The following is a 21,877-nucleotide window of genomic DNA, read 5'->3' on the forward strand; positions in this document are numbered from 1 at the left end:
TGAGAACAAGGCAACCTAAATTCTATCAGCATATCGATTGCAATACACGAGCGAGTAACACTCGACCACTGCTACTCAAACGTCCATGTGGTTATTCCCTCCGTAAGGCAATAAAAAAGAAAAATGTCAGTATGGAGACAAAGTGAAGTTGCAATTCAACGGCTCAAACACGAGACGTATGTGGCAGGTTCTACTAACAATCACGGATTACAAAAATAAAACATAGACGTCTTGCTCCCAGACAAATTAAACAACTTCTTTGAGGACAATACAGTGCCACCGACACGGCCCGCTGTGGGTTCTCTGTGGGCTCTCCTTCTCCGTGGCCGACATGATTAAAACATTTATACGTGTTAACCCTCGCAAGGCTGCCGGCCCAGACGGCATGCCGAGCCACTACAGCTCAGCATTCAACACCATAGCACCCTCCAAACTCATCATTAAGCTTTTGATCCTGGGTCTCGACCCCGCCCTGTGCAACTGGGTCCTGAACTTCCTGACAGGCCGCCCCCAGGTTGTGAAGATAGGAAACAACATCTCCACTCCACTGATCTTCAACACTGGGGCCCCACAATGGTGCATTCTCAGCCCTCTCCTGTACTCTGTGTTCACCCATGACTGCGTGGCCACGCACGCCTCCAACACAATCATCAAGTTTATAGAAGGCACAACAGTGGTAGGCTTGATTACCAACAACAACGAGACAGCCTACAGAAAGGAGGTGAGGGCAGTGAAGTGTGGTGTCAGGGAAATAACCTCTCACTGAATGTCATCATCAAGAGATGATCGTGGACTTCAGGAAACAGCAGAGGAAGCAGCCCCCTATCCACACCGACGGGACAGCAGTGGAGAAGGTGGAAAGTTTCAATTCCTCTGTGTACAAATCACCGACAAACTGAAATGGTCCACGCACACAAACAGTGTGGTGAAGAAGGCGCAACAGCGCCTCTTCAACCTCAGGAGGCTAAAGAAATGTGGCTTGTCACCGAAAACCCTCACTAACTTTTACAGGTGCACAATTGAGAGCATTCTGTCCGGCTGTACCACCGCCTGGTACTGCAACAGCACCCCCAACAACCGCAAGGCTCTGCAGAGGGTGGTGCGGTCTGCATAACGTATTACCGGGGGCAAACTACCTGCCCTCCAGGACACCTACAACACCCGATGTCACAGGAAGGCAAAAAAGATAATCGAGGACAATAACCACCCAAGCCACTGCCTGTTCACCCTGCTGTCATCCAGAAGGCGAGGTCAGTACAGTGCATCAAAGCTGGGACAGAGAGATTGAAAAACAACTTCTATCTCAAGGCCATCAGATTGTTAAACAGCCACCACTAGCACAGAGAGCCGGCTGCCTACCAACAGACTTGATATCATTGATATCATTGGCCACAAATGGAACACTAGTCACTTTAATAATGCTATTTTACTCATCTCATGTGTATATACTCTATACTGTGTCCTTCACTATCTATTCTTTACTATCTACTGCGTCTTAGACGATCTGTCACTGCTCATCCATATATTTTATACGTATATTCTCTCTTACCATCCTTTACCAGATTGTGTGTATTAGGTTTTGTTGTAGAATTTGTTAGATATTACCTGTTAGATACTGCTGCACTGTCGGATCTAGAAGAATAAGCATTTCTGTCACACCCTGACCATAGTTTGCTTTGTATGTTTCTATGTTTTGTTTGGTCAGGGTGTGATCTGAGTGGGCATTCTATGTTGTGTGTCTAGTTTGTCTGTTTCTGTGTTTGGCCTGATATGGTTCTCAATCAGAGGCAGGTGTTAGTCATTGTCTCTGATTGGGAACCATATTTCGGTAGCCTGTTTGGTGTTGGGTTTTGTGGGTGATTGTTTCTGTGTTTGCACCAGATAGGGCTGTTTTGGTTTTTCCACATTTCTTGTTTTGTTAGTTTATTCATGTATAGTGTCTTTATTAAAGAACCATGAATAACAACCACGCTGCGTTTTGGTCCGCCTCTCCTTCAACACAAGAAAACCGTTACAATTTCGCTACACTCGTAATAACATCTGCTAACCGTGTGTATGTGGCCAATTAAATGTGATTTGATTTAGAATGGCACATTATTCCTATTTATCAGACAGACCTGATGTGTCAGGGCAAAAGGTGCGCAATTGATTTGAAACTAGGGTTTCTCATCCCCGCAGGGTTCCCTTGGGAAAGGCAGGAAACAGAAGATGCCTGATACAGGACACTCCCATGACTTCTTCTCCCAGACTCCCATTGACCAAGAGTTATGTTCTAATGAATTATACATGAAGAATTGGCAGGACACTGTCATACAATTGGACAAGTGGCTAACCTAAAAAAACACAACAACAGATGGTTGTTAATGAGGTTGAACCATTTCAGGTTCAATTGTCTAGAGGATGTCCGCAGGTCTTACCTTGAGGCTCCCTTTGACTTTGCGGCTTACATTTTTCCTTTTTGCAACCTCAGCTTCCATGGGCTGCTTTGTGGCACTAGAGTTCTCTGAGATCCTTCGACTGAGGGCTAGAAATGGTTGTAGAACAGGGATGGGAAAAGGAAGAAAGTTTTTTTTATTTTATTAAGCGGAATGTTTGACATGAAGGCATAGAGACATCTAGGGATCCTGTTTGAAACATCAGGAGTTTTGCCATTCTCTCTGTGTGGAACAACAGCAGGAGGCCCTGGCCCAAAGCTATGTCCTCCTCCTGTAGTAGGTTGAGTACCACAGTGAATACAATATACTTCCTTTAAAAGTCTCAAGAAGTAAGGTTTTAAATACATACTTTGAATTAAACTAGAAAATGACTGTGCTTCCTGGAAAGTAAAGTACAGACTATATTTCAGTTTCAATAGCAATGAATAGGCTCTACAATGATCTTTCATTACGGGCAGGTAAAGTTTGAGGTTAGGTCATGTGGGGGGGGACCATAACGATGGAAAGAGGTTTCAACTTTTTATCTGTGTCATTATGGAATCTGTGACAGCATGGGCAGCGCCATTGAGGCTATCTCCATTTTAAAGTAGTCTGTACAATGTACAAACCATAGCACTCAATTTGAAGAAGACAATGCTCTGATCATTGGCTGATTGCTGTAAATCCATAGGAATCCCCACCCAGTTGACTACTTTAAAATGGTGGATGCTCTCAATGGCAATGCCAATGCTAAAAGGGGTTATATCTAAGTTGAGTCCTTTAACTATCTCTATGGGGGAGACTTACCAGGGGCAGGGCAGGCGGTCCTGGGTGTTTTGTGGGGCGCAGGCCGTTTGGGAGAGGACTCAGGTCGGGGGGCCACAGGCTGGACGGGTCGGGTCTGTTTGGCTGACAGCTTCTTCAGACTAACCTGTCTCTTCTCAAACATCTCCTGTACATCGTCCAGCCTCTTTAGAGCTTTTTGTACATTAGCCTGATGGAAAGCACAGATCAGGGATCAACAAATAGGACCATTGTTCTTCTGTAGGCTGACAACTCCAGGAATTAGGATTCCATGAGTGAATTAAGGGAGCACTGCACACACCTTGACTTCAACGTTGAGGACTAGCTCATACTGGTTGTGGATGTTCTTGAGGTCACTCAGTTGGTTCTCCTTGGCCGTCTCCAGGAACTTCTCAATGTCCTGCAGGGCTGCCTCAGCCCCTTCCTGGGACTGGCACTTGTCCACAGCCTGAGAGGCCAGCAGGTACACCCCCGACTCACACCACTGGTTCACCTACAACCACCCCAGAACACATGGATGAATGAACAACTACAGTAGCTACTGTCTAGGCTCCATATCAGTAGTATATCTAGGCTCATTTGCATGGCACTAATGTATATTTTTAACTACTAATGTTATACATGGATGGCATGTATCGTTGTTTAGGAACCAAAAAAAGAAGGTACTGATTATTGTATGGGACAATATACTGAACAAGCGTTTTTGAGACAGATAATATGAAAAAAACACTTTTATTGAGTAAATGTATTTATTGCTTTGCTGAAAAAGTGGAAGTACCACTAACCTTGATGGAAGAGGGAAACTTTGTGAAAGTTATTTGAATTCATGAGAGCATGTGTAAATGACGTGTATAATCATGCAAACAATCTCTCCCTGAGGACATTGCCTTTTCTGACAGCAATATAGAGATGAGGAGCCTCTTATGTTATCCACCCCACCTTGTCTATGCCTTCGTGTATTTGGCGTGATTTGGAGAGGACGTCGTACTTCTTCTGGGCCTCGTTGGTGAAGTCATCACAGATGCGTCGGAGCTCCACACACTTGGGCCGTATGGAGTCCACAGAATAGTGGTTGCTCTGAATCAGCTGGTCCCCGTGTAGGGCGTGGAGCTGGGCCTTCTCTAACGACTCCTGATATGCATCAGACAAGAGAGCCATTCATCTCACATGACCACATTCGTGTTAGGCTCACATTCAATACAATCCAAGGCTGATGATCACGTGCTAATTAACACATAGTGGATGTGCTTTGTATTGTATTGTAAGGTGTAGATGTTACATCTCATATAACGTTTGTTATGCTGACCTGAGCCTTCTCCTCTAAGGTCTTGAGGTCCTTCAGTAACATATCTACCAGGGTCACACAGTCCCCAATGTCTGACAGGGCTGTCAGAGTCGCCATCAGACTGTCCAATGACACTTTCACCTGTGGAGGGGACACAGAGAGAGCAGGAGGTTAAGGACTTATGTACAGTATTTCTAAGCACATATCCTTGAGAGGAAGCGCTATATACTGTAAGTGTGAGGTTGCAAACATAAAAAAGTGTTTAAACGGAGAAATTGACGGGTGAGCAACTATTATTGGACAAGGTGTTACATTGTAACGGCTACTTCTAATTGCTGTCTCTGGGGGAACACAAATAGCCAGGCTGTGTGTGTCCTGTTCAGCTTTCTTTGTTAACATGATTAAGCTATACCTGCTGACTACAGCAGTCAGCGACTCTGTCACAGAAACATACGTACCTCTCGGAAGTCATGCTCAAAATGGCGGAACTGTAGGCACTGCTCCAGTTTGAGGTGATGTTTAGACCAGAACTGTTCAAAAGCGTTTTCTGTCTCATCTAGCTGGGCCAACAACCTGAAATACAACATGGACATATAACATCATTTGCAGCATCTTTATCCACCCCTGGAATATACTCTTAGTGAGAAATTAAATAAGTTCAATCATTTGTGAACCGAACACATACAAATGATTTAATTGGGAGCTTCCATCTCCAGTAGGTCCCAGTAACCAACCTTTCCACAGTGATGTGGTTCTCCATCTCGTCTGGGTTTAGCTGGTGGTTCTCAGACTTGGCAGCCTGCTCTTTGATACAGCCCAGTAGAGTGGTTCCCTGTTTCATCGCTAATTTCAGTTCATCCTGTCAAAATGAAAGAATTCATTTAATACCATTATAAACCGGGTGGTTCAAACCCTGAATGCTGATTGGCTGAAAGGTTGGTAACCAGTTTATAATAGCAATTAGGCACCTCAGGGGTTTATGGTATATGCCCTATATACCACGGCTAAGGGCTGTATCTAGGCACTCCGCGTTGCGTCATGCTTAAGAACAGCCCTTAGCCATGGTATATTGGCCACATACCACACCTCCTCTGGCTTTATTGCTATTATAAACTGGTTACCAACATAATTAGAACAGTAAAAAATACATGGTATACGGTCTGATATACCACGGCTTTCAGCCAATCAGCATTCAGGGCTTGAACCACCCGATTTATAATGGTGTTGCTGGTTTGGGAATAGAATACTCTGATTATTATCTAGGCCATTGATGCTTATGGTTAAACTACAATGCCACAGGCTGATAGAACCCATTCCCCTGTGTATTTGATCACACTACTGTATGTGAATGTAACTAATAGTAAACTAACAAATATCAACACAATCTTCAGGTGTTGAGGATGTTAGCCATGAGTACAAGTAAACCATTGTAGGAAGCCAGGTTCAGTAGTATTATGTTGACGCTGAAGCAGAGCCCCACCTTGAGTTTGTCGTGCTTCTCAGTGTGAGTAGTGAGGAGGTCTTTGGTGCACTGCACATCATTGGGCAGCTCCGTCTCTGCCAGGTCTGTACCGAACTTCTGCAGCATTTGAGCCGTGGTCTTCACCGTCACAGCAAAGTTCTCAATGGCCTGACAGCAAAAAAACATACACACTCGTATTGTTTCCAGTGAGTCCAGAAAATAACTGGTGTAAGGCCAATGTCATGGTAACTCACTGTCCGGCGGTGGATCCACTGGCTGTGACAGTAGTCCAGGTTCCCACCAAGCTCACATGTCAGCTGGCCCTTATCCACGTAGCCATGTAAGTCAGATAGGGAGTTGAGCATCACAATCTGTAGGGAAACAAATGTGTAACGGATGTGAAACGGCTAGCTTAGTTAGCGGTGCGCGCTAAATAGCGTTTCAATCGGTTACGTCACTTGCTCTGAGACCTTGAAGTAGTAGTTCCCCTTGCTCTGCAAGGGCTGCGGCTTTTGTGGAGCGATGGGTAACGATGCTTCGAGGGTGACTGTTGTTGGTGTGTGCAGAAGGTCCCTGGTTCGCGCCCGGGTATGGGCGAGGGGACGGTTTAAAAATTATACTGTTACATTGATGCTGTTGACCCGGATTACTGGTTGCTGCTGAAAAAGGAGGAAGGTCAAAAGGGGGGTGAGTGTAACGGATGTGAAACGGCTAGCTTAGTTAGCGGTGCGCGCTAAATAGCGTTTCAATCGGTTACATCACTTGCTCTGAGACCTTGAAGTAGTAGTTCCCCTTGCTCTGCAAGGGCCGTGGCTTTTGTGGAGCGATGGGTAACGATGCTTCGAGGGTGACTGTTGTCGATGTGTGCAGAGGGTCCCTGGTTCGCGCCCGGGTATGGGCGAGGGGACGGACGTAAAGTTATACTGTTACAAATGCACATACATTGCTGTGTGTTATAGATGTTAGGGCATCTTCTGCATTATCAGTCTCGGTTTTCTCATCTGATTTTAGGGTTAGACAATGATTGTCACGGCATAATGTTAATATAGGCTTCTGTGTTTTTTTGTGGTTTACTCCATTTCTCTATTTCCACTTCCTCACCAGTAAGGATGACACACACACACGCAAGGTGATGAGGAGTCTGAGGAGGAGTTGCAACTTTTATCTTTTACAGTTACAGTATACTGTAGGCGTCTGGGGATAATGCAGGAGAATTGGCCTTCACCAAAAAATGTATGAAGGGATATACAGGTGTATGTTGTCAAATTCTACAGCTTTCTATAAACAAGGAAAACATGCAGTGAGTACATAGTCATTGTTCTAACAGTTAGTTTACAGGTGAACATCACAATCCGATGCAACACTCCACATGACATTAGGTCAATCACTATCTCACACCCAGACACAGAGGAAAGGTTTCTAAGATGATCTACGAGTTGGACAGGGTGAGTGGTAGCGAACCATTCTTACCGGTACCTTCATTTTAAAGTCATCCCGGTGCAGCTTAATGCCAATGTCAGCGATGGCCCTCTGGAAGAAGCGGGAGGGCCTTAGCACCAACACCAGCTGGAGGTTCCCTGGAAATGCCCCCTAGTGGACACAGGTACAAAACACAGCTTCATACCATCTCATAGCCTTGTGTGGAGTTAGCCTTGTGTGGAGTTAGCCTTGTGTGGAGTTAGCCTTGTGTGGAGTTAGCCTTGTGTGAGGGATATTTGCTCTGCGCTTACTTTCAATTTAACATCATCTCAAGAATTTGCAGTAGATTATACTCCCCCCAAAAAAATCTTCATACAATACTTCCTGATATAGGAGCATTGGTAGCAATTATATTTTACAATGTTACATGATGCCGAGATAAAAATGCTTGGTCCCATTCTGTCTGTGGTGTGGCCAACTCCTCTATTGAAGTCAAAGACAGTGAGGAGTTAAAGCACAAACAGACTGGATAACCAGGCAAGAGATAAAAGCCCTGTCTGAAGTGAAAGATGGACATCGTCATACCGCTATCCGCGCCAGCGAGGCCTTCACTGAGCTCCATTTGTCCCGCCTGCGGTCGATGATTATAACGAAACCGATGCTGGCCACGTCCAAACTAGACAAAGGAAAGAGGTGAATAAACACATGCGGTAGGTGTAGCTATCCAAGCATGCAGTCAGAAGATATATCCAAGAGGGCACTACACTACACTCATGTGCTCTGTCTCTGTACAGTTTAAACAGAGTTGACACAAAATCACTTCAGCACTTTTAGAACCAGGCCATTGCAGTTAACAGTGTTAGAGGAGCTGTGTAAACTTGTGTAATGTTTGGGGTCTTTTACAGGGAAGAGGTTTTTTAAGTGAGGGCCATTAACATTCTCAATGTGTTACTCTGACAAAAAGGTGAATAAAGTTGCTCATGTCTAACATCTTAATGTGTTATCTGGCCTAATATAATTCCTACTCAATTGAGCAACTTTTGTGTATTTGCCTGGCTGCGAACAGCTGACATGAGGCAAGATTAATGGTCCTCACGATGTACCATGAGAGAAAGAATGACACATTTCTCAGGATGTGGAAAAAATTGAAAACGAATTGAAAATGCTACACCTCAAGAAATGTGTCTTAGGAAGTACCTTTGGATGTGCGGTTGGATGGGAGTTAGCCGGAACCACATCCCATACAGAGGGGATGAAGTGGCATTTCCTACCGGGCATAAACTAGTTGGATCAACATTGTTTTAATGTAATTTGTTTTAATGTAATTTGTCAATGTATTGTGACATGGAAACTCCGTTTGAAATAATTTAATTTGAAAAAAGGGTTGTTTTGAAGGTGAAATGTCAACCACAGGATTATGTCATCATTTTGTCATAATCAAATTGAAACATAGACAAACCTTGAATAAAATATGTTGAATTTGTACCTTTAAGACCTAAGATCTTCAACGTTATATCCACTATCAGAAAAAACGACAGGCTGGGCATCCCCTCCTACTGGAGAATTGATCTATATACAGCTATCCATTGGTCCCCCATCCAGGGTTTTAACCAAGGCCAGCCCTGCTTAGCTATGATATTTGTCACTGACTCTTGCCAATATTAGATCATGAGAGTGATTGTTGAGAGATCTCCACTTAAAAACTAAATAGATTCACTGTTGCTATTGAAGTCATTCCGAAGGGTATGTTTAACATAGCAAATGAAAAGTGGCCGTACTTTCACTCAAATATCATCATTGATGCTATTCAGGACTATATACTGTAACATTTGCAGTCATCAACAGCAATTGTTTCAATTCAACCCAGAATTCAACAACAAAAAATAAATGACAATAGGCCAAGGGTTTTAAGCAACGTTTGATTTCAAATGTAATTATATTTTGTGACATTGAGTTATGTTTGGTTGTCAACGCAACCAAATATTAACATTTGAAGGAGATGCATCTTCTGCTTGGATAGTTCCATCTGTGCCACTAATTCAATATTATCTTACAAACTAATGCAACGTTCAACCTTAAAATAAGTAATACATCCATGGCCACATTGAGGTTTCTTTAACTATAAATAATATAATAATAATAATAATAATAATATATGCCATTTAGCTGACGCTTTTATCCAAAGCGACTTACAGTCATGTGTGCATACATTCTACGTATGGGTGGTCCCGGGAATCGAACCCACTACCCTGGCGTTACAAGCGCCATGCTCTACCAACTGAGCCACAGAAGGACCACTAAAAACACATAAATGTGTTATTATGTAATCATACGGAGCATGTATGTTCAAGACAGCATGCATAGGTCATCGCAGATCTGTGGAAATCATCACAATTGCTGTAATAATCTGCACAGAATGTCAAACGGCATTCACCACCTGTACTTTCAATGTCATTTCAAATGCATCCAGGTCATTTGGTTCTGCTTTTAGATGAAGCTCAGTATTCATCTGTTGTATAAATAAACAAAATACCTGATATTGTATTCACATTAGACTTTCTTTTAAATGGTTGAAAGCACATCGATAGACATTTGGGTGACAACTAAACCAAAAATTTGACATTGTTTTTCCATTCCAGATGGTTGAAAGCACAATGATCACAAATTGGAAATTCAACTCATTCAGGGCTGTCTTTTTGAGTGGGTGACAGTTTTTAATCTCGCTGATCAACGTCTCAACCAAATTGTACCCAATTATCCACGTTGAAATTATGTGGTGTACCCAGTGGGTTACGTCTATATAAACCAATGTCTTTCTTCAAGCCACACTCTTTAGAAGCATTGCATCACTGTGCTGCTATAAGCATCACTCTTTAACCTGCTATTACCAAATATATAGTAGCATTCAGTGCCAGATCCCCGGAACACAGGATCTGGCACCACTCAGTTTTGTTCCAGAACCCATTTACCAGGATCCGGTACCTCTCTTGGCATACTTTTCCCCCCACTATTTGCAATGTAATAAAAGCAATCAGAGCAAACAGAGTTAGTTCAGGTTGACTCCTCTGTAATTATCCTGCCCATTAAAAATCGTAATGTGAAAACATGCCTGATATTCTAAAAATGGATTTGTGTTGTGCCAGCCAGGGTTTATGGTTTGCGCAACATTGTAGCCCTATGTTGACCAACGCCTATATAGACCAGAAGCACGCCTGTATCTCTCACAGATCTAGAATGAGATTCACTTTCTATAATCTCTCTCTGCTCTGATAGGCATGATCCTTGCAACTCATCTCTTCCGCGTTGCACTTCCTCATTTCTTTCCTTGTTGAATCATAGCCGCCGAAGGGAACGGGAGATGTTGCAGCCCCCCTGATGAATTGAAATTCTAGGCTACATTTGCCAACGTTATAGAATTACTCCTGTCTGATCATAAATACATCAAATAAATCAGAATGCTAGACCAGGAGTAGGCCTATAATTTAGCAACAGAGGATCAATAGTTTATGTAAAAAGAAAAAAAATGCCTCGCTGTGGATTGTGTAGCCCAATCACTGGGCATAGCCTACAGTCAGGAAGGCGCGGGAAATCAGTCAGTGCAATCAAAACAGGCCTTAAGCAAATATTTAATAATAGGCCTACAATCGCGGGTAAAACACAGGTTGTAAAGCAAATGGATCCTGCTGTAAAGAGACGTCTAATCTGTCTGTAGGCTACCAAGTTATCAACTTCCAAATAGCCCTGTTGAGCAAACAGCATTGTTTTACAAAGTCAAACAAGAGAGATAGGCTTTTGGCAGGAGCACATCGGCCATGGCTGGTGAGTGAGCTCTGCATTATTGGGTCAGTCAGTGAAACTGGAAAGACTTTTTAAAGACTAATAAGATCATTTCCTCCTCTAATTGTACAATATGTGTGTCTCCAAACACCTAGGACTTGGCTATTGATGGATTCGAGACAAGGTCATTTGAATTGATCTCAGATCAGTTTGTCAGTGTTAAAGTAGCCTGTCATTTCCATCATTTGTGAGGTATTAAAAAATATTCGTCTAAAGTCTGCAGTCATCTAAAATGTTGAAGAATTGCATGAAATACGTTTATAAAAAGGTCACATTTTTTCCCTGACCCCAGGCTACAAAATATTTGCCCAATGTGTGCAACTTAAGCAAGCCTGTCTATTCAACTGCTCTATACCAGTATGCAAACCTATGATAATACATGCAATACTTCATTCTTATATTTATTTCATGCGTTCTGGTCCTTCAGAGGCCCCAGATCACCCCGCTCTCGGGCTCACTTTGAGTTCTGGCACCTCCTAATTGACAAATTAAGCATTAAGCCTCTGTTCTCCACTGTGGGAAAATAAAGTGCACCAAAAGTGCTACTTTGATCTGAACTGTATAGCCATGGGTGAATATGCATGGTTGGAAAGAAAGATTTAAATGCATTGCTCCTACTATACCTGGGGATGCTGGTCAGATATGTTACAACATTCTGGAAGTCCTCCGCTACGAGGTCGCCGAAGCCTGAGTACTCCGGGAAGGTGATGATTGGGGCACCATCTTTCCCTCTTCCTCCTGCACACAGAGGGATAAAACAATTGGTTGTTATAAATGTGTCCATTTTGTTACGTTCATTCGTTCACACCAGACATTGACAGGCATAATAAACATTCATTGGACGCAGTCCTAGAAAAGTTACATTTACATGAATTAACCACAAGATGGTAACATTGGGTTAAAAAATGTCAGCATTTGTTTGCCAATGTTGGATATAATTTGATCATTTTTTGACAATTGAGTCATTTAATTATTTGAAACGTGAAACTTAACAAGTTTGATAAGTGAATACGTTGATCTAACAGAAAGAAAAGTTTCTTATTAAATCCTGAAACAAATGAAGCAGCCATATTATAATGCATGATCCTATATCTCTACAATGAGAGATTGATCAGTCAAAGTGTACCACTATGAGAAAGCATAGTGGGAGCGGCAAGGCCACCATTTATCTAAAGTGTTCCACCTCACTCAACATCATGCCCCCAGTGCTTACATTCATGGGTGGAGATCGGGGACTAGGGTTTGGCCTTATTATCTAGGTTGAATTCTCCTCAATGTCAAAACAGTTCCGTTTAGGATGACAGAGGGGAACTGCTGTAAATGGTATCTTAGTGCAAGGATTTTATTTGCCCGAGGCAGTCTGATTTTCTACTTAAGGCTTGTGTCTGGGCACTCACTTTATCTGGACACATTACTCTCATTCCTGTGGAGCACGTCAAGAGACATTGCCTTTGATATTATTGGTCAGGTAACAGTAGCTCTTTACTTTCAACACGCATTGACTAACTTCTCCTCCTCTCCCTTCTCTCAGTCGGTTCTAAAAATGTACCAATCACACAGACAAGCATAACACCCTCCTCCCAAACTCCAACGCTGTCACTGTCTTTGTGCTAAAAGCAGCATTTTGTTCATTTCCTGTGCCATCTCGCCTGCCATCCATCCCACAGGGTGACATCTCACCTATCAGTCCTCCCAACCAGACACATCCAATCACCTGCTGATGGCACAGAAGATCCTTTTACACATGTCAGGGCCCGTTGTCTACTTCTCTCACTGACAACAACACTACATCAGATAATAATCAGAGTTAGTAAATACAGCGCTGTCTGGAAAACTCCACTTCGCACCACCTCTTCAGGTATAAGTACTGCCTGAAAGTAATATTGGAGGAAAACCCATTGAGAGACCCACTGAGAATTTTTAAAAAACAGCTTGCGGTGTAGGTCATAAAACATTCTTGTGTTTTTTCCACAGTAAAATGACATAAGTCTGAAAGCTAGCTTTTCTGAGCCAGGGTTTTTAGACTGAGGCATAAGCTTGGCAGAAGTGCAGCAGGCCGACCCCTGGTGGTTTGACATGGGTGGGAAGGAATGGAAACAATCCCTGTGGAGGCAGAGGCTTAGGTGTGGATGTCCCGCCCAATATCTACCCACAACTCCCTCTGTTATTGTCCCAGCTTAGGCCCTACACCTCTGCCACTTCTATGTCTCCAGTAACTGAAATATGGATATGCCAGAAGATGAAGACTCATTTATTTGTGCTCCAAGAAGGTTATGAGGGAAATAACGCAGAGATGGAAAATGTTTGAGAGAGTCTTCTGGGTTGATCTGTGAGCATACAGACATGATATAGGGGACTCAATGTTCTCACATACGTCTTAATAAGACGATACAGTACTGTATGTACAGTTGAAGTCGGAAGTCTATACACGTTTACATTTAAACTCAGTTTGTCACAATTCCTGACATTTAATCAGAGTAAAAATTCCCTGTCTTAGGTCCGTTAGGATCACCACTTTATTTTAAGAATGTGAAATGTAAAAAAAATAATAGCAGAGAGAATTATTTATTTCAGCTTTTATTTCTTTCACCACATTCCCAGTGGGTCAGAAGTTTACATGCACTCAATTAGTATTTGGTAGCATTGCCTTTAAAAAATTTTACTTGGGTCAAACGTTTCGGGTAGCCTTCCACAAGCTTCCCACAATAAGTTGGGTGAATTTTGGCCCATTCCTCCTGACAGAGCTGGTGTAACTGAATTGGATTTGTAAACCTCCTTGCTCGCACACACTTTTTCAGTTCTGCCCACAAATTTTCTGTAGGATTGAGGTCAGGGCTTTGTGATGGCCACTCCAATACTTTGACTTTGTTGTCCTTTAAGCCATTTTGCCACAACTTAGGAAGTATGCTTGGGATCATTGTCCATTTGGAAGACACATTTGCGACCAAACTTTAACTTCCTGACTGATGTCTTGAGATGTTGCTTCAATGTATCCACATAATTTTCCTACCGCATGATGCCATCTATTTTGTGAAGTGCACCAGTCCCTCCTGCAGCAAAGCACTCCCACAACATGATGCTGCCACCCCCATGCTTCACGGTTGGGATGGTGTTCTTTGGCTTGCAGGCCTCCCCTTTTCCTCCAAACATAACGATGGTCATTATGGCCAAACAGTTCTATTTTTGTTTCATCAGACCAGAGGACATTTCTCCAAAAAGTACGATCTTTGTCCCCGTGTGCAGTTGTAAACCGTAGTCTAGCTTTTTGGGGCGGTTTTGGAGCAGTGGCTTCTTCCTTGCTGAGCGGCCTTTCAGGTTATGTCTATATAGGATTAGTTTTACTGTGGATATAGATACTTTTGTATCCGTTTCCTCCAGCATCTTCACAAGGTCCTTTGCTGTTGTTCTGGGATTGATTTGCACTTTTCGCACCAAAGTACATTCATCTCTAGGAGACAGAACACGTCTCCTTCCTGAGCAGTTTGACAGCTTTGTGGTCCCATGGTGTTTATACTTGAGTACTATTGTTTGTACAGAGGAACATGGTACCTTCAGGCGTTTGGAAATTGCTCCCAAGGATGAACCAGACTTGTCGAGGTCTTGGCTGATTTATTGTGATTTTCCCATGATATCAAGCAAACGGAGTTTGAAGGTAGACCTTGAAATACATCCCAGGTACAAATTATGACTGAAATTATGTCAATTAGCCTATCAGAAGCTTCTAAAGCCATGACATAATTTTCTGGAATTTTCCAAGCTGTTTAAAGGCACAGTCAACTTAGTGTATGTACACTTCTGACCCACTGGAATTGTGATACAGTGAATTATAAGTTAAATAATCTGTCTGTAAACAATTGTTGGAAAATGTACTTGTGTCATGCACAAAGTAGATGTTCTGACCGACTTGCCAAAACTATAGTTTGTTAACAAGACATTTGTGGAGTTGTTGAAAACGAGTTTTAATGACTCCTACCTAAGTGTATGTAAACTTCCCACTTCAACTGTATGTATGTACACATTCACTACTTCCGGATCCCTAAAAGTGGCCCTTTCAGGCACTGAACAAAGCTTGTGAATATAGTCAGAGGAAATGGTTCACGGTGTAATGTCGTAATGCTGTTATTGTCATGGAGCAGACAGGAGGCCGCTGAGGCGACAATAGCTCATAATAATGGTCGGAACAGAGCAAATTGTATGGGATCAAACACCTGGAAACCATGTGTTTGATATCATTCCACCGATTCCATTCCAGTCATTACCACAAGCCCGTTCTCACCAATTCGGGTGCCACCAACCTCCTGTGACCTCTGTCCACTCTGGGACAGGAAGTCATTAAGAGGCACTCCTATCGATCAACAGTATTAAAAAGGTTCAAGTCTGCTCACAACTCAATCATGATTTAAGGTCAACACCGGAAATGGCCTTTTAACTGATAATGTTACTCGAAAGGATATGATCCCATTTCCTTTTTCTGTCCGCGCTCCAAATGAATCACGAAACATTGCAATGTGTAGTAGTACTATAGAAGCAATCACATCTCTCTAAGTGAGGATAATAATAGTCATTTCCATCCTTCGGACATCCATCTTGCCTCCTTCATAAAGGGAGAGGAACTACAATATTTGCCTGTCTGTGCGTGAGGGAAGCAGGATTAAGGAGAGGAGACAGAGCCTCTAGATACATACCTGAGAGCAGGGCAAACTGCCGGTGCAGCTGCTCTATGATGTCGACAGCCAGCAAGGGCCTGATCTCCTGCTGCATGATCTCATCTGGGGAGGGAAACAGGAGAATGCCTCCAGTCAGCAATCACAATATCATAGGAGAAAGAGCCGTATTATTAAAACACTAGCGTACAACATGTCCCAACTAATCAAGCCCCCGAGGCCATACCCTGGCCCAATCATCATCAGTGGAGGCTGCTTAGGGGATGGCGGTGCATAATAATGGCTGGAATGGAGTAGATGGAATGGCATCAAACTTCTGGAAACCATGTGTTTGATGTATTTGATGCCATTCCACCTATTCCACTCCAGCCGTTACCACAAGCCCTCCCTCCCAAATTAAGCTGCCACCAACCTCCTGTCATCTCCATGTCTGACAAGTCAGCTCAGTATGATCTGTGGGATATGAGGGCAAGGCTGGGCGCTGGACCTTTCCACAGTGTCTGTTCTCTCTCTCCAACAGTGGTCTCCATGTGTAACGCTTCCCCTCGCAGTCAAGACCTTTCGCTGTGAATGCAGATGAGCTTTGTGTGCCTTTGTTAGATTTCCATTACAAGCTGCAGTAGCGACTGTTGCCCCCTTTCACACAGATCATTCTTTCATTGTGTTGTTCCTGTAAGACTTAGTAGCTATTCTGGATGCTTGGAGGGGAGGAGGGGAAGGATGGTTGATGAAGCTCCATCAGTCTGCCTTAATGGTTTGGGGTCACCCTGGCCTGAAGCACACTGCAGCTAGCTTTTCACTGTGAACAAAACACCCTCTGTCTGGCCATGGTATAAAGGAGTGTATTAACACAGACTGCACTTTATCCAGTCCTGGTCCTCCAGATGTTTCCCTATAGTCAGATCACATGGTCAGGATAAACTCCAGGCCCTAGTCAGTCATATCTGCTGTATTGTTAGTCTGGTGGGTGTGTTGTCCACACGGAGTTGATTCTGTGGCAGGTTGTGCCAGCAACATGTGGAGACACCATGAAATAATGCCATGGCAACACAGAAGGGCGCCATCCTCTGCGCTCCACCCACCTCATCCCAGTGTTCACCTCACCTTTTGCAAGGGAGCCTACAGCCTTCTCCATTTGCTCCAATGAGCAGAAACACACACATTCACTCTCAGCTACAGGAACACATCTACTGGATATGAGGACTTACAGTACATACTGTATTTTCCTCTAATCCAAGCTGTGTGGTAAACTGAATGAATTTATTATTGTGACATGCCATTAATGAGATAGTCAAGATTGTTGCTCGCATAAGGGTCAAAGTGCAATGCAATATTGTCAGATATGAACTTGACGGACAACAATATAACAACCTGAAACTTGTATGATTCCCATTTGAGAGTTGTACTGTATGCACCATTTTCTCTGCCTGGAAAGTACATCATTTATTGAATAAATGTTTAACGTTAGTTACCTCAAACTATATGGAGGGCAAGCAGGTTTCCTTTTAATCATTAGCTATGGTGAGTTATATGATCATGTACAAGGTCCTAGAATTCCTTAAATCAAGTAGCCTCCCTCACTTTACCCTACCTTCCCTCTAAGTCTATTTTAACAAAGGCTCGGTGAAGCTCCAAGAAAGCATCATTGCGTAGCCTACTAATTAACAACATTGCGGCTCTTGTGAAATAATGAGTAGAGGACTGGATAAATGACACAAAGCAATTACAACAGATGTTATATATTTGTAGCCTACATAACTTTTATCACGCAACAATCTCATTTTCACACAGTTGGTCCCTACCAGAAAAAAAGCCTGAAGCACACTGGCATCTCCCCCACAGAAAACTGCAAAACAAAGGCATTTTGTCCCTCAGCATTAACTACGGACAGACAGGCAAGAGTCCCTTGAGCTCCTCAGAGGAAATGCTGAAGAATGTCACAGCCTCTTGGTATACTGTTGAAATGGAAATCAAGTCTAGGACCAAGGCTAGCAACATGAGTGACAACAAACGTGTGTCTCTGTTTGGCATGTAAACACCCTATAACTCCCGACAGAGAGCCAGCCAGCGAGCAAGGGGAGTGAAAATACCTTACCTATGACAGGTCTGGTTCTCTTCATCGTAGTGCCACTATAGTTGGGGGTGAGGAGAGAGAAAAGTCACACTAATCCAGGCGACGGGGGTAAATCACACAGCCAGCAGCGGTAGTTTGGCAAAACAATTTGTTCAACCATTTTCATCCCCTTTCTCCTCTTCGGACTTCCTTAATAAGTAACCCAAGACACACACACACACTCCCCACTTACACACACCCGAACACACACATACCCAGTTCGCAAAGTTTTTTTCTAAGGAAGGAGTGCATCTGTTCCTTTGGGCATTTTCTCCAGCCCCAGCTGTGTCTCACAGCTCCACTCTATTCTCTCACAAGACTCTCAGCGCACAGCAGCCACACAAGCAACCTATCAGGACTCAGGGAGGAGGAAAACACTGCTTACTGCCTCTTTAAGTGGAGGGCAGCCCCAAATGTTAACTATACTTCTGAGAAATAAAAAAAATAAAAAGAGAGGATCAAATCAGAGCGTTCCGTGTTGTGCTCTGGTGTTCTCCTCCCTTCAGCAGCATCCCTCTCATTAAAGTCACGTGCTGACTGTGCACCCCTTTCTGATCTGACTGTCTCTGTCCTTTCCCGTATCTCCTCTCTTCTCCCCCCTCCCACCATCCATCCCTCTTCTCTAAGAGCAGCTGCCTGGGAAGACAAGGGTGTTTATGGTCCTAGAGGAAGTATGTCCCAAAACACCAGCGGCAGCTACTGAGGCATTGTGTGTTAAATAAGCAGCTTTCCTTCCGATTGTACACTGTATTCCAAAATAGTGAGATTCACTGAAATGTGCTGTCCAGTTTGCCACATGAAATGTGTTACATGAAAACCAGTCTGTTGTAAATCCGATTAAATGTTTGAATGGACCTGAATGTATTATACAATTTCATAAACACGTCATTTCAAATAATGTCACTCCATGTGGTACTTTGAATCTATGTCAGGGTTTAGACTTAAAAACTCTACCCTTTACTTTGTAAACAAACAAAACAAACTCTACCAGTAGATCTGGTATTATGGGATAATTAGCTCTGTGTTTAATCACTTGGCGGGTCAGCAGCAGTCTACAGCAGGGAGATCAGCTGTGTCTGAACGGGTAGACGGGAAGTTAGCTAGACTCCCTCTCTGCTCTGTCTGCCCTGTCGACCTGCCTGCCTGAGCCACCATGGATTTCACACACAGACAATAAGCCTACTGTTACAGGGTTACATAACAAGAGGCCATTCTTGAAGACAAAATAAGGAGACAGCCAATTGTTCAGAAGGAGTGCAAATCAATGTGTTGATACATTTTGCATTGCTCTCTTTCCAAACAGAAGACACACGTCACAAATACACTCAAGTTTTCTGTATGTAAAACAATATCCTACAATATCCACCACATATAGCATAAACACCAGACACACTTTCTCTCCACACTATCCTCATAGGATATGAACCCCTTAGTTGACAAATTGAGCCCCGAGGGTGAGAAATTCATAACAAAATCTGTCCTCCAGGAGAGGACAATTGATAGGCTGGATTAGCCTCCCTAATGAGCATCTTAAAATAGTGGACTATCTAACACAAATCATCCCCTCAGCATCAGGGACCAGTGGACCACAGCACTGTTTCTCGAGCTCCCCTCCCATCAACATGTGACTGTAAAGACACTCAGCCAACCAGCCCACGACGTTCCTCCTCCAGTCTGATCCCTGCTACACGACACCCACCCACACAGATAAACACAGGTGCGCGCCAACACATACATGCAGGTGTGTGTGTATGGAGTAACACATTTAACTAAATGGACATTTAACAAAGAAGCACAATCAAATGAGATGCATAAAGTATTGTATGAAAGTAGTCCATCCTTGTCATTTAATAGTGGTTGATACAGCCTCTCCTGAACAAAAGCTTCTGTCTTAAAGGAAACCTCCACCCAAATCAGATCTTTTGGTATTTTGTCCATTGTTGACAGTCCCAAAATGTTTTGCTTGACAACACTCACATTTTCACGAGATGTAACTTTCAAAATACAGAAATCATTCCTGTACGATGCCTTTTGCGTCACATGACGCAAAATGTGACTTCTGTATTTTAAAAGTTACATATCTTGAAAACTCAAGTGCTGACATGCAAAACACTTAGGGACTATGTCAACAATGGACTAATGAAACAAATACCAAAAGATAGTTTTTGGGTGGGATTTTTCTTTAACTAAAGGGACATGAGAATATGTGACCAACACTCCATGCTGATCTCCTTCAATATTGTTGGAGAGGAAGTTTGAATATAGTAAGATATTTGTTCGTAAATCCACATACGTCCAAAAGAGCACGTTTCCCATTGACACTCAGGAAAAGGGCGGTCGCGCAAGAAAACAATAAAAGGATGTGTCAGACAGGTCCATTTATCTCCCAATAACAAACCTCCCCTAGTGATGGATATCAAATGTCAGCTAAGCCAAAACTGTCTTTGGAAGTAGGACGAGCCCCAGATGTGTAATAATCTGGACTTCAGGTGGAGGGAATACCAAACCAACCGATTAGATAAAAATAGGGCAACAAATTGGGATTTTGACCATGAATTTTGGCCAACATTTACGTAGAAACTTGTTCTAGGAACAGAATGAATGGACGTCATTATGGTGCTGAGAGATGAAAGGATTTCTGAGGAAGAGACGTCAAAGCCATGCGATGGTCATTATGGTTTCCGTCTTAACACTCGGGACATTAAGATGGATACCCCATTCTCTTATTAACGATCAATAACGTACTGGAATTGCGCTTGGACAGATACAGAAACTGCTTTCTGGCAATAATATGTGTCCCTTTGTTCCGACTAAAGAACATTATCTCAGAAACACCTTTGAATGAAGACAGACCAGGAAGAGCAAAAGGTGACACATATCCTTACTTGAACGTACCCAAACAATTGAATTGCATTTATATCTTCAGACACACAGATTTTGAACCAGATGCCCTGAAGGACATAGGCTTGGCAGCTAACTGGATACCATCAGTGACTATTTGCAAGGGATAATCACACATAAGAGATGGTGCATGTCTAGGCATTGAGGGTTTGTGGGACCAGCAACTGCTTCTGGGTAGGTTATTTTGTGACATCATTCAACTTTGCCAGCTAGTCTTTTCCCACATATTTAAAACAGTCAGACAGGACATCTTCATCCAACCACAGACACCATGATTCAGATTGTCATTCTTTTTAAACATGGAGCCATTCTTTTCTGCTGTCATTGCCACTTCTCCACAGAGAGAAACATGAATAATTGTGCAAGCCTGGGTTCTAATCAAGTGTTCTTTTAAAAGGTTGTTGTGATGTGGAGCTTTCTATCCAGGACAATGCAAGCCATTCGACATGCAGATAGGAAAGCAACCTGGCATAGGATAAGCATGTCTGAGAAGGTTGAGAACTGCCATACCTATTCATAAAGGCATCAGTCTAATATTAGAAGGAATGGCATACCTCAGATAGCAGCAGCGGCAGACTAACGAAATCTCACTAAAGCATGTACATATAGCAGGGCCTTAGCAGCATCACATCAATCAACAAGCGCAGCATAATGGTTTGAGCGTTGGACCAGTAACCAAAAGGTTGCTGAATCGAATCCCCGAGCTGAACACGGTAAACATTTGTTGTTCTGCCCCTGAACAAGGCAGTCATTGTAAATAAGAATTTGTTCTTAACTGACTTGCCGAGTTTAAAAACAAAACTGACAAGGGGATGGAGTGAAGGAGAGGTGCTGAGAAGGAGGTTGAGAGGGAAGAGAGGGAGGACATACTTCTTCTCCCTGTGGCTGACTCAGTCTTCTGACACACCCCCAGAAAGCGGTGGTAGGACTCCATCTCCCCGGCAGAGATACGCACCATGGAGGAAGCGCCACGCGTGT

The 21,877-nt window shown here is 43.1% G+C and overlaps 1 protein-coding gene across 13 annotated transcripts in view; it reads right to left on the bottom strand.

The window, feature by feature from the left end:
• LOC118359114 (guanine nucleotide exchange factor DBS-like) overlaps positions 1–21,877 on the bottom strand; it is a 73,254-nt gene that overhangs the window by 39,653 nt on the left and 11,724 nt on the right. For 11 of the 13 annotated variants that reach the window (XM_035737367.2, XM_052480401.1, XM_052480400.1 and 8 more), the window contains 13 exons: positions 15,907–15,990; positions 11,845–11,959; positions 7,970–8,060; positions 7,436–7,555; positions 6,220–6,336; positions 5,984–6,133; positions 5,238–5,362; positions 4,962–5,076; positions 4,525–4,644; positions 4,158–4,349; positions 3,520–3,711; positions 3,222–3,408; positions 2,418–2,524 (listed from right to left, as the gene is read on the bottom strand). In XM_035737367.2, coding sequence (XP_035593260.1) covers positions 2,418–2,524; positions 3,222–3,408; positions 3,520–3,711; positions 4,158–4,349; positions 4,525–4,644; positions 4,962–5,076; positions 5,238–5,362; positions 5,984–6,133; positions 6,220–6,336; positions 7,436–7,555; positions 7,970–8,060; positions 11,845–11,959; positions 15,907–15,990 — 1,715 coding nt within the window. Of the gene's footprint in view, positions 1–2,417; positions 2,525–3,221; positions 3,409–3,519; positions 3,712–4,157; positions 4,350–4,524; positions 4,645–4,961; positions 5,077–5,237; positions 5,363–5,983; positions 6,134–6,219; positions 6,337–7,435; positions 7,556–7,969; positions 8,061–11,844; positions 11,960–15,906; positions 15,991–17,980; positions 18,538–21,877 lie in introns of those variants that run through there. The other 2 variants (XM_052480399.1, XM_052480396.1) reach the window with 2 other exon arrangements.

The sequence above is a fragment of the Oncorhynchus keta genome, chromosome 26, assembly GCF_023373465.1.
Source record: "Oncorhynchus keta strain PuntledgeMale-10-30-2019 chromosome 26, Oket_V2, whole genome shotgun sequence".
Taxonomy (NCBI): domain Eukaryota; kingdom Metazoa; phylum Chordata; class Actinopteri; order Salmoniformes; family Salmonidae; genus Oncorhynchus; species Oncorhynchus keta.